General features: G+C 50.1%; 1 protein-coding gene across 3 annotated transcripts; it reads right to left on the bottom strand.

The window, feature by feature from the left end:
• Positions 1–6885: 6885 nt before the first annotated feature.
• On the bottom strand, positions 6886–11090 carry REM2 (RRAD and GEM like GTPase 2). 3 transcript variants are annotated; one of them, XM_066341845.1, is made up of 5 exons: positions 10946–11090; positions 9390–9731; positions 9078–9151; positions 8244–8451; positions 6886–7967 (listed from the first exon to the last, which is right to left on the bottom strand). In XM_066341845.1, the coding sequence occupies exons 1-5, from the start codon at positions 11046–11048 to the stop codon at positions 7627–7629; spliced, it is 1068 nt and encodes a 355-aa protein (XP_066197942.1). In that variant the 5' UTR covers positions 11049–11090; the 3' UTR covers positions 6886–7626. The 3 variants fall into 3 exon arrangements, with proteins under 3 accessions (XP_066197942.1, XP_066197944.1, XP_066197943.1); XM_066341847.1 differs by having other exon boundaries at positions 6886–7922; XM_066341846.1 differs by having other exon boundaries at positions 9390–9728.
• Between the last annotated feature and the right edge of the window lie 944 nt (positions 11091–12034).

Below are 12034 nucleotides of genomic sequence, written 5' to 3'. Positions count from 1 at the left end.
TTACTTGGACTGATGTGGACTGGACCTGTTAAATTAATTAAATAAGTATGGACAAGTGAGTGTTTAACCCAGAAGACTTGTGAAATTGTCCTTGCACGACTCTGGAAGCCTTTCAGAAGACCAGAGTGCCTGCTCCTGTCTCTACAGAGACTATTAGATGCAGTAGAGCCTAATGACCCAACTGTAAGCAGAGGCCCCCAGGGGAGGGCACATATGCTCTCCACCAGAGAGAAGGCCTTATGAGCTGGGGGGATGGGGGAACAGAGGTGTGCAGGCGTTGGGCTGGTAAGAGCACAGAACTCAAGAAAAAATTGGAGTGGTTAAGAGGAACACAAAGGCACAGGTTGCAAGACCCTTAGCTATCTCTCTACTAGTCTAGATCAGCAGCCAGGCTGTACTTGGCCTTGATCAAAGGAAGAAAAATGGCCTGGCTCTCAAGAGAAGACCCCACCTCTCCCAAGTCTGGCAGGAGCGTGACTTCAGCTTCCTTCTGTTCTGAGCTCTTCCCTGTAGGCGTCTGGAGGGAACACACAGATGGGTCCACTGATGGGACTGGTTGAGTTGGGGGAAGGGAGGCCCGTGGTGTGTGTGGCTCCTCTCATGCAGAGGTCCTGCCATCATCTTCAGACTTCTGCCACATGAAAGGCATTGGCTTGTTCCTCGTCCTCTTTTCTTTTTTTAAAATTTCTTTTTGATTGATTTGAGAGAGAGAAATGTTGATGTGTTGTTCCACTTATTTATGCATTCATTGTTTGTTTGTTTTAGAGAAAGAGAGGAAGGCAGAGAGATGAGAAGCATCAATTCTTTGTTGTGGCACCTTAGTTCATTGATTGCTTTCTCATATGTGACTTGACGGGGGGGGGGGGCTCCAGCCAAGCCAGTGACCCCTTGCTCAAGCCAGCAACCATGGGGTCATGTCTATAATCCCACACTCAAGCTGGTGACCTTGGGGTTTAAAATTATTTATTTATTTATTTATTCATTTTAGAGAGGAGAGAAAGAGAGAGAGAGAGAGAGAAAGGGGGAAGGAGCAGGAAGCATCAACTCCCATATGTGTCTTGACCAGACAAGTGTAGGGTTTTGAACTGACGACCTCAGCATTCCAGGTCGACACTATCCACTGCACCACCACAGGTCAGGCATGACCTCGGGGTTTTGAACCTGGGTCCTCTGCGTCCCAGGTTGACACTTTATCCACTGCGCCACTGCCTGGTCAGGTGTGTGTATGTTTGTTTCTTTTCTTCATTCCTTCCTCTCCTTCCTTTTTACAGAGGAGGGTGGGAGAACAAGATGTAGTTGCTTCACTCTAGCTGTTCATTGGTTGCTTGTCTGTGTGCCTTGATGGGGCAAGCCCAGAGTTTCAAACCAGTGACCTCAGCATTCCAGCTAGACACTCAATCTCCTGCGCCACCACAGGCCAAGATATTTTTGTTTCTTGTATGTGCCCTGACCAGGGATCAAGCGTGCATTTGTGGCATATCAGGATGTTGATGCTCTAACCAGTGGTCGGCAAACTCATTAGTCAATAGAGCCAAATATCAACAGTACAACGTTTGAAATTTCTTTTGAGAACCAAATTTTTTAAACTTAAACTATTATATATAGGTAGGTACATTGTTATTAACTTAATTAGGGTACTCCTAAGCTGGCCTTTGCGCCCGCACTCAAGGGGCCAAGGAGCCGCATGTGGCTCACGGGCCATGGTTTGCTGACCAGGGCTCTAACCAACTGAGCTATCCAGCCAGGGCTCCCCCTCTTGCCACCTTTGACCATTGGTGGTACTCTTCCTCTAGAAAAGCTCTCCTCCCTTGGCAGTAACCTCTACACGTTCAGTCTTAGTTCTTCCATTGCCTCTGTGGTGGCTGCATTTCCACCTTCTTCACCTACCTCTACCCAAGATTCTCTTTGGTCCCTCTTTCTCAGGAACACCAAGTCTTTTATTTAGTTGTTTGTTTGTTTGTTTTTTGACAGAGACAAGAGTCAGAGAGAGGGACAGACAGGAAGGGAGAGAGATGAGAAGCATCAATTCTTTGTTGTGGCACCTTAGTTGTTCACTGATTGCTTTCTCATATGTGCCTTGACCCAGGGGGAGGGGGATTACAGCAGAGCGAGTGACCCCTTGCTCAAGCTAGTGATCCTGGGCTCAAGCCAACGACCCTGCCCTCAAGCTAGTGATCCTGCGCTCAAGCCAGACAAACCCACATTCAAGCCAGCCACCTTAGGGTTTCGAACCTGGGTCCTCCACATCCTAGTCCAACACTGTCCACTGCGACACCACCTGGTCAGGCTATTTTATTTAGTTTTTGAACAGGTAAGATATGCCACAGTTAAATAGGTAGAAAAAGAATGTACAATAAGTAAATCTCCTACACCTGTCTTTCACCCAGCCAGTTCCCCTTCCCAGCAGCCACAGTACCAACCTGGTTTGTAATTTGTGGCGTCACAGACCCCTTTGAAAATTTGATGAAATTCTTGAACCTTATTTTCAGGCACATGCATGACTGCACAAACATATCAGATTGTACCATTTCACAAGAATCATAGACCCCTAAAGAATCCCAGCCTGGCCCTGGCCGGTTGGCTCAGCGGTAGAGCGTCGGCCTAGCGTGCGGAGGACCCGGGTTCGATTCCCGGCCAGGGCACACAGAAGAAGCGCCCATTTGCTTCTCCACCCCTCCGCCGCGCTTTCCTCTCTGTCTCTCTCTTCCCCTCCCGCAGCCAAGGCTCCATTGGAGCAAAGATGGCCCAGGCGCTGGGGATGGCTCCTCGGCCTCTGCCCCAGGAGCTAGAGTGGCTCTGGTCGCAATATGGCGACGCCCAGGATGGGCAGAGCATCGCCCCCTGGTGGGCAGAGCGCCGCCCCATGGTGGGCGTGCCGGGTGGATCCCGGTCGGGCGCATGCAGGAGTCTGTCTGACTGTCTCTCCCTGTTTCCAGCTTCAGAAAAATGAAAAAAAAAACAAAAAAAAAACAAAACAAAACAAAAAAAAAAGAATCCCAGCCTGTATGGCACCCTTTCCTTTAGTATCTTACTTAGTACAATATGTGGGTCCCTGTGCAAAATGAAGATACAGAGCTCCTTGTTTAAAGAATTTCAAAACAGAAACAGCAGGGCATTAAACTAAGTATAGGGCCCTGTGTGACTGCATCTCATCCTTTCCTCCAGATCGTCTATTTCCATCTTCTTAGTGAGTATCCTCCTATTTATGACTCTTGCCCCAACTTGTTCTGAATTTCAGACCCAACTGTCCAGAAAATTGCTAAAATTCCATATGGATGTTCTAACATTTCAAATTCAGTCTCCAACATGGAGCCATTTACCTTCTACCCTCTGCCCCCTAACTCCTAATTTCTCAACATCCTATCACAACCTGCTATTCCTTTTTTATACCCAGCCACTCAGTTGCCAAGTCCCATCTATTCTGACTCTCAAATCCATGCTGCCTCTACTTTCCCACTGCCATCTGTCTCAGGATGGCCCTTCATTGCCCTCCATATGTATTACTGTGATTGGCCCCTATACTCAGGTCCTCGGGCCTTGCCTCTGCTGCTCCAATCCATGCACACCTCTCCCAGCCTCCTCTTCAAAACGAACCATCCTGATCACGTTATTTCCACACATAGCCTTCAGTGTCTCTCACTGCCTACAGAGTTGGTCACTAACTCCTTTGCCAGCACTTAAAAGTCCTTTGTAGTAAGGCTTCAAATCTTCCATGCTCTTCTCATCCTCTTCTTCACGTCCCTGAGGTTTTAACTTAACTGGAGAACTATCTGGTCTCTATGGGCCCAGTGTTTTTCCTGCATTTTAAAATTTGAACTGTCTCTGTTCATGGTCCCCAGAGATTATAGCTGGCTTACTCTACAGCCATGTAATTCCTCTGGCTGACCCTTTCATCACTGACACTGCCCATGGCTCTACTCATTGTGTTGCATACATTTCTTCTACCGTCCCTTTTTCTCTTCCCTTCCATCCTTACAAGAAGGGGAGCCTCAGATGCAAAGGTGGATAAAATCACCATTAAGTATTGAGCAGCCTGACCAGGCAGTGGTGCAGTGAATAGAGTGTTGGCCTGGGATATTGAGGACCCAGGTTCTAAACTCCGAGTTCACCGGCTTGAGTGCAGGCTCATTTGGTTTGAGTACGGGTCACTGACTTGAGTGTGGCCCTGTGGTCGCTGGCTTGAGCCCAAAGGTTGCTGGCTTGAGTCAAAGGTCGCTGACTAGAGCAAGGGGTCACTTGCTCTGAGGGAGCCCCCTGGTAAAGGCACATATGAGAAAGCAATCAATGAACAACTAAGATGCCGCAACGAAAATTAATGCTTTTCATCTCTTTCCCTTCCAGCCTGTCTGTCCCTCTCCCTCTCTCAAAAAAAAAAAAAAAAAAAAAATTGAGCAAACATGAGTGGAATTTCAGCTCTGTTTGCTTATTGACCTCTCAGACAGGTTAAACTGTTTCTTCCACAGTAAAAAAAAAAAAAAAAAGTTGTAATACCTTATAGAGTCATTAAAGAATTAAGAGATGAATAAAGTCCGAAGGATATTATCACTATTATATATCTCACACTGGGCTGGTCTCACTTGGCTCCTCTTCAGCTATAAGGACATAGAAGACATCTCATCCTTCTTTTTATCAAGTTCTGGGAACCTGAGTGGGGTGAAGTAGAAAGCCGGCCCTTGGGTGCTCAGGTAACTATATTGCATATTTCTGTGTGAGAGGAGCTGCTGCCTCTGTTCTCTCTGTTCAGACTGGTGGCTCAGGCAGTAGCAGGCGTGGGTGTCACCAGGGAAGGCACTGACAGCTTCAGTTCTCACCCAGGCAGGTGACAGCTAAGGTGGTGGTGCCTTGTCAATAGAGGTGCAGGCTGACCCCATCCTGCCCTAGCTGGTGAGCCTCTCTGGTGGATGTGGGCCTCACCTTGAACCAGTTCAGGTCATAGCTGAACATAGTTCTGGGAGATCAACATAGCCTCTAGCCTGCTTATGGTATAAGGTATGGTAAGGAAATGGGGACTTGGTACCACTGTGTCACTGACTAAATTCTTTCTAGCAGGTAAATTAATGCTAGGTCTTCTCCAGGCTTGTTTTCTCATTAGCAAAGGCACTAATTAGATCCAATGGTGGGGTTCTGCTGGTTCACACCGGTTCAGCAGAACTGATACCTAATTTTTTATTGAGTTTGGCAAACCAGTTGTTAAAATGGCACTTGTAATCAGGGCTCTCTCTAAGGTGGGTGTCTGAGCAGCTGCCCAATGTGGAAATCACAAATTTACATTCCTTACTCTTTTTTTTTTTTTTTTTTTTTACAGAGACAGAGTCAGAGAGAGGGATAGACAGACAGGAATGGAGAGAGATGAGAAGCATCAATCATCAGTTTTTCATTGCAACGCCTTAGTTGCTCATTGATTGCTTTCTCATATGTGTCTTGCGTGTGGGCCTTCAGCAGACCAAGTAACCCCTTGCTCAAGTCAGTGACCTTGGGTCCAAGCTGGTGACTTTTGCTCAAACCAGATGAGCCCGCGCTCAAGCTGGCGACCTTGGGGTCTCGAACCTGGGTCCTCCACATCCCAGTCTAACGGTCTATCCACTGCACCACCGCCTGGTCAGGCTACATTCCTTACTCTTAACATTCATCTGCAGGCCCTGGCCAGTTGGCTCAGTGGTAGAGCCACTCCTGGCGTGCAGGAGTCCCGGGTTCCATTCCCAGCCAGGGCACACAGGAGAAGCGCCTATCTGCTTCTCCACCCCTCCCCCTCTCCTTCCTCTCTGTCTCTCTCTTCCCCTCCCGCTGCCAAGGCTCCATTGGAGCAGGGTTGGCCCGGGCGCTGAGGATGGCTCTGTGGCCTCTGCCTCAGGCGCTAGAATGGCTCTGGTTGCAACAGAGCAACGCCCCCAGATGGGCAGAGCATTGCCCCCTGGTGGTCATGCTGGGTGAATCCCGGTCAGGCACATGCGGGAGTCTGTCTGCCTCCCTGTTTCCAACTTCAGAAAAATACAAAAAAAAAAAAAAAAGAACATTCATCTGCACAACAGTGCATCCGTGGTAATGTTCATTCTGTCCATAGATTAAAAAAATAGCAAGTGAGGACGCCAATCAAGGAGTGATATGGACATATCTTTTTTTTAAATTAAAAATTTTTTTTTTTCTGGACAGAGACAGAATCAGAGAGAGGGACAAATAGAGACAGACAGGAAGTGAGAGAGATGAGAACCATCAATTCTTCACTGCGGCACCTTAGTTGTTCATTGATTGCTTTCCTATATGTACTTGATGGGGGGGGGGGGGCTATAGCAGAGCGAGTGACCCCTTGCTTGAGCCAGCAACCTTGAGCTTCAAGCCAGCAACCTTTGGGCTCAAGCCAGCGACCTCACACTCAAGCCCAATGAGCCTGTGCTCAAGCTGGCAACCTCGAGGTTTTTTTGAACCTTGGTCCACTATGTCACAGTCCAACGTTCTATCCACTGCGCCACCGCCTGGTCAGGCTGAAATATCTTAAATAAACAGTTTTTTTTATTAGGTATTATTTAATATTTTTTCATTAATATTTTAAAACTTTCTTATAACAATCTACTTTTATTGTTCTTATTTAAGTATTAAATGCACGATAAATTACCTTTCGGTAAATCGGGTTTTTTAATACTTAAACGGTTATTAGGGTAGAGAACTGGTTGTTAGATTATTTAAATCCTACCGCTTGTTAGACCCAATTATCTCGAAAGGCCTATGGCCACCTGCCATGGACTACATCAAGTCTAAGTCAGTTTTGAAGCTCTCTTAGAGATTTAGGTTCCTTGCTCCTCTAGGCCTGAGTTTTCTTGTCTGTTAAGGAGTTTCCTGCATCCATCCCTTCTGTAAAGAAGTGAGAGTCGAAGTGAACAGGTGTAGTAGCAAAATTCTTTATTGAAAAGGGAAGAGAAGGGTGGCCCCTTGCTGGTACCTCCTGGGCCCTGGCCAAAGGGAGGGTTACCACCCGCTCATGCTGGCATCTGAAGGCAAAAGTCTGTCCACACCTTACCTTTAATAGCTTTAAAGGGGAAGTGCCGTGGTGTCACAATAAACCACAGAATCAGTTCTGAAAAATAACACTTCCAGGCCCTTGCCTTTAAGAACTCCTTAAAGGCAAAGTGGACAAGTGCAGCAGATAAGAGCCAGAATGTTTTAGTAAAAGTCTCCAAGAAGGGTCTCCGAGTCTTTACCTTTAAAATTTCTTAAAGGTGAGGCATATTCCTGCAGAGTACAAAGGTGGAAAACCCTGTAAAGGAGTCTGCAAAGGATTTTTTCAGTTCTCAGTTTTAGGCTCTCTTAACTGGAGAGGTGGTTAAGCTCAAAGTAATAAAAAAAATACCTTGCAGAACGATTTTCCTTCCTGCCCGCGGGCCGAGACGTACCCTCGGGTTTGAGTCCTGTCTCCAAGGCGGCCAGGGGCCTGGGGGTGGAGTGTGGGGGAGGTGTATCTAGAGACCTCCCTTCCCGCTCCTCCCCTGTGGTCACACCAGGGCGTCCTGGGAGTTTTTGGTTTCCTACACAGTCTTCACAAAGGAAGCCGGACGGACAGAGGCAGGGCGGGGCGAGGGGGCGTGCGGAGAGAGCGGTGACCATGGCAACCACGGTGACCATGGCGACCGCAGCTCAGAGCACGGAGAGGTCGTGACACGACCTGGAGCGCTGCTTGAAGAACTTGGCGTTGCGGGGCACCAGGTTGGCAAGGAAGCGCTTGGCCTTCTTGGTGAGGCTTTCGCGGCGCGCGGGTGGCGCGGGGCCCTCGGGGCTGCCACACTCCGGCCGCTGACCCCCCGCGCGGCTCCGGCCCCTCCGCAGACGGATCTGGCGTACTGCACCCTCGAAGAGCTCCCGCGTGTTGTGGTGCAGGGCGGCTGATGTCTCGATATGCTTGCAGCTCAGTGTTCCTGCCAGGTGGCGGCCCTCTGCGGGAAGGGACCGGTTCAGGAGCATGCCAGGCTGTACTGGGCCTGGGGCAGGGTGTGTAGTGCAAAGGTATTGGGACAAAGTAAGAGGACAAGGCAGGGATCGAGTGGAAGGAGAAAGGGGGCTTGGAGAAGAGGTGAGGGGGAGTGAAACTATTCTCAGGGCCCCAGACATGGGCATTGAAATACTGCCTTTAGCCTGGGGCGAAACGCAGTTAAGTTTGTGCACCTGAGGGTAAAAAGACCTTACAGAAAAGAGATGACATGGAAGGGGAGAAGAACCTTGAGATTGCCAGTATGGATAAGGTTCAGGATACCCACCCTCCAATGAGACCTCCCTGGAACGGGCCAGGTCACTCTTGTTTCCTACAAGAATGACAGGCAGGTCATGGTGGGGCCTCTCAGCCCGGAGTCGAAGTAGGGTCTCTGGAACTTTGGAGAAGCTTCGTCGATCAGTGACTGAGAAGACGATGAGAAAAGCATCCCCCGTCTGAAGGCAGTGGTCCCGCAGCCACCCCCCTGCTTCCCCCTGCAGATGGGTAGGTAGAGAGAGAGTCATGGAATGCCAGGGCTGGAGGCCTGAGAGAACCTATCTGGCACCTACATATCAAGGATGAGGAATCAGGATGTCAGAGAGAAGCCACTTGCTTAGAACAGCAAAACTAGTTAATGGCAGAATCTCCATGCCCAGGGTGTGTATATGGAGGAGGAGCAAATTAGTAATGTGAGCCTCACACAGGAGAATTGGAGACAAAGGATCCTAGACTAGGATATCCTATTCTACTTTCTGATGCTTAAGCTCAAGAGAGCTTTAGAAATGACTACTATTCAAGCATATGCAATCTGGTAAATAGTATAGTAACCATTTAAGTCCAAATGTTCATAAATCCTCACTTTTTAAAAGTTTATTTCTCTGATATTCCAGAGCCCTGGGTCAATTTCAGGATGTTTAGCTTGGCTTGAAGCTGCTAAACAGTCCTCTGGGTCGGAAGACAGTGGCTCTCAATGCCATGATATGCACATTGGTGTGAGCCTTTGCTCTCTGAGATGATAATATGTGTTTAAACCAGCACCTGCAGTCCCACCAACCTTGAGCCAGACTTTGCCCTTCTCCCAGGGTTCATCACCTACTTGCAGCCACATGTTAGTTCTCACCTGTTCCCAGATGTCATAAACAACTAGAGTTACTTCCTCCTTATCCACCATGATGCGTCTCTCATAGGTGTCCTCTGTTGGAAAATAAGGACAGAGAATAGTGCCCATTATTAGGCTCTGAACACTTGCAAGACCTGGTAGCCAGGGACATCTCAGATTCCAGAACCAGGGACCCTCCTCCAGGGAAGTTGCCACAGAAAGCATTAGAGAAACTTCTCTTAGGTTCTGGTCTCCAGGGGCTGCCTTGGGTTCTTCCATCCCTGACTAGGACTCTAGAGGCACCCTCAAGCCCTACAGGGCTTCACCACATACCTGGATTCTCCAGCTCATGAGCACTGTCTCCCTGGAGACTGCCGAAAGTGCCTGCTAGGGTACTCTTGCCCACACCGCTCTCCCCCACCAGCATGACCTTGAAGATAGCATCCTTTTGGGTGGGGGCTGCCTCCCCTGAGCCCAAGGAGTCAGAGGAGCCAGAGGATGAAGCTTGATGTGGCCAGTCAAGTTCATCTACAGCCTGGGCCCGCCGCAGCTGGTGCTTGTAGGGGACAGGCATACTGCCTCTTCGTCTAGGGGCCCCCGGGGCAGAGGGTGGTCCACTCCGGTCCAGCCCTGCAAACAGTCTCTCTGGCTTCTTCAGCAGTGTTGCATTTGCTTCTAGGGGACAAAGAGAGAGAAGCTATGAGTGAAATGTGCCTAGCCTGCAGGGGGCTCAATCCTGGATGCTCCAGCTTCAGAGGCCTAGTTGATGACAATGACCCAGAAGGAGCTGAGAATCTTTGGTCTAACCTCTTACACTGAAACTGCCCCAGAAGCCTGAACTGGTAGAGCAGCAAGGAGCTAACCTGATGGCCTGTCCAAAGTGGTTCCAGTCACAGCCCATTCAGAACATGCTCCGTGCAGGGGACGCACCAGTGTCAAGCCTTGCACACCCACTCACACTTCACATTGACACATAGGCACACCCCCAGACTAGGCCCCGGACCCAGGGGCTGTTCCTCCTTTGGAGGGTCCCTGCCCCTACTGCTTCCTGCACTGGCAACCCCCTCACTTGCTGGCTCAGGGATGAGAAACTGAAGCTGCTGCCCATGCTCTGGGGGGTGGGTAGTAGTAGTCAAAAACTTTGTGGGGGGCCTGTTCCCTGGGAATGGCCTTTGCTCTTTAGGATATGTGTTTTGGGTGTCCGTGGGTATGTGAATGAGAGGGGCTGCCTCTTCCTGTGGCTCTGGAGGTGAGCATCCCCCAGTGCATGGGCGGTGTGTGAAAATTCTGCATCCCTGGCTGTCCCAGTGAGTTGAAGAGAATATTGTGTTCATGGTGAGGAAGAGGGAGGGTGAGAGGGAGAGAGCAAGAAAGCAGGAGCTTGAGAGAGTGACAATGCATGGGTCAGAGTAATGGGAGGAGGACGCACAGACACAACAAAGGGGGTTGGAGAGAGGCTGAAAATAGCCTAGGATCAATACTTGGCCAGCAGCCAGGGCCTCCACGAGCCAGAAGAAACCCTTACAACAGGTCCCCAGGGCAGCCCCTTGCCCGTGATTCCCAGGCTTGTGGGCTGCCCCTTCCCTTTCCCCCTTCCCTCCTGCCTGTCCCAACATCTTGGGAATGAGACGGCTGACCTGGGGGGCAAATACTAATTTCCCCAGCAAGCCCTGGGAGTGAGGGGGAGGGGACATTTAATCAGTTTTTCTCCCATCCCCAGTCCAGAGCCATTCCTCGTGTGAGTGGGAGAGTTCCCCACTTCCCGGACTTGCTCTTCCCCTCAGGCTGTTTGGGTTCAAGCTCCTTTAACCCCCAGTTCTGACCTCCTTGCCAAAGCTTCAGTTCCCGCCCCCATGGTTCTAGCCGAAACCTGCCCAACTCAGCCTCACCTGGCGTGGGTGTCCTTGGGGGGGAGGTCTGGTGACTGCCAGAAGGGCAGAGTGCTGTGGTTTCTGTGTCCATGTCCATGTCGGTGTCCAGGTCGGAATGCATTGGTGTGCATGTACAGCCTGGCAACTCGCAGCACCCGCTACCTCACTCAGCAGCACTGTCAGCTTTTCCCTTTAAATACCACCCCCTTACTTGTCCTCCCCCCAGACACCTGGGGAAATTGTCCCGCCCCCTGATGAGGTCACACATGCTAATGAACAGTGATGTCAGCGGGATTCCCTCTTTTCTTCCCCCTCCCCTCTTTGTGTCGCTTCCCTCGAGGAGCACACACGCTGCGGAGTCTGGTAAAGACAAACGGAACCAAGTCAGAGGGCAGAAGAGACAGGGGCTCAGAGAAATAGGACAAGGGGTTAATGGGTAAGGTCGCTAAGGACGGCAGGAGGCTGGAACACAAGAACTGAGAAGTCTTTCTCTAGGAGCCACATGCGTCATTTGTCTCTGTTCCCAGCCCCCTAGCCTAGTGTCCAGCCCAGAGTGGGTGCTCCGTGGTTAAATGGAGGGGCTACAGGCAGGAAAAAAAAAATGCAGAGACAGCAGGACAGCTACCCCCCCACCAAGCTTCCCTGCCATTCTCTCCTTCCCCACTCCTCTCCTTCTGGGCTAAGACCCACGAAAGGACCCATTTCCCATCTTGGCCCCTAGGCAGATGGGGGCTTTGAGGGTGGGGACCTCCTCTCTTTCTCTCCATCCCTGCCAGGCCCACTAACAGTCGTGTTAATCAGAGCAGGACAAAAGGGAGAGACTAACCCTCCAGAAGTTCCTAACCCCAAGGTGGGGGTGTAGAGTGCCAGCCCCTCTCTTTGAATTCCTCTGTGGGTCAGCCACCAGGCCTTCTGGCTACACAAGGCAGACACACAAATGTCTACCCCTTTGTGCAAAGCCAGGATGGCATCTTTCCTTTACTGTTCACACAAGGCAGACACACAAATGTCTACCCCTTTGTGCAAAGCCAGGATGGCATCTTTCCTTTACTGTTCCTTTCCTGCCTGGTTCCCTTTCCCTTCAGGCTTTCACTCTTATCTTCCTTC

The sequence above is a fragment of the Saccopteryx leptura genome, chromosome 6 (genome assembly GCF_036850995.1).
Source record: "Saccopteryx leptura isolate mSacLep1 chromosome 6, mSacLep1_pri_phased_curated, whole genome shotgun sequence".
Classification (NCBI taxonomy): domain Eukaryota; kingdom Metazoa; phylum Chordata; class Mammalia; order Chiroptera; family Emballonuridae; genus Saccopteryx; species Saccopteryx leptura.
This window is presented reverse-complemented; position numbering and strand designations above follow the sequence as displayed.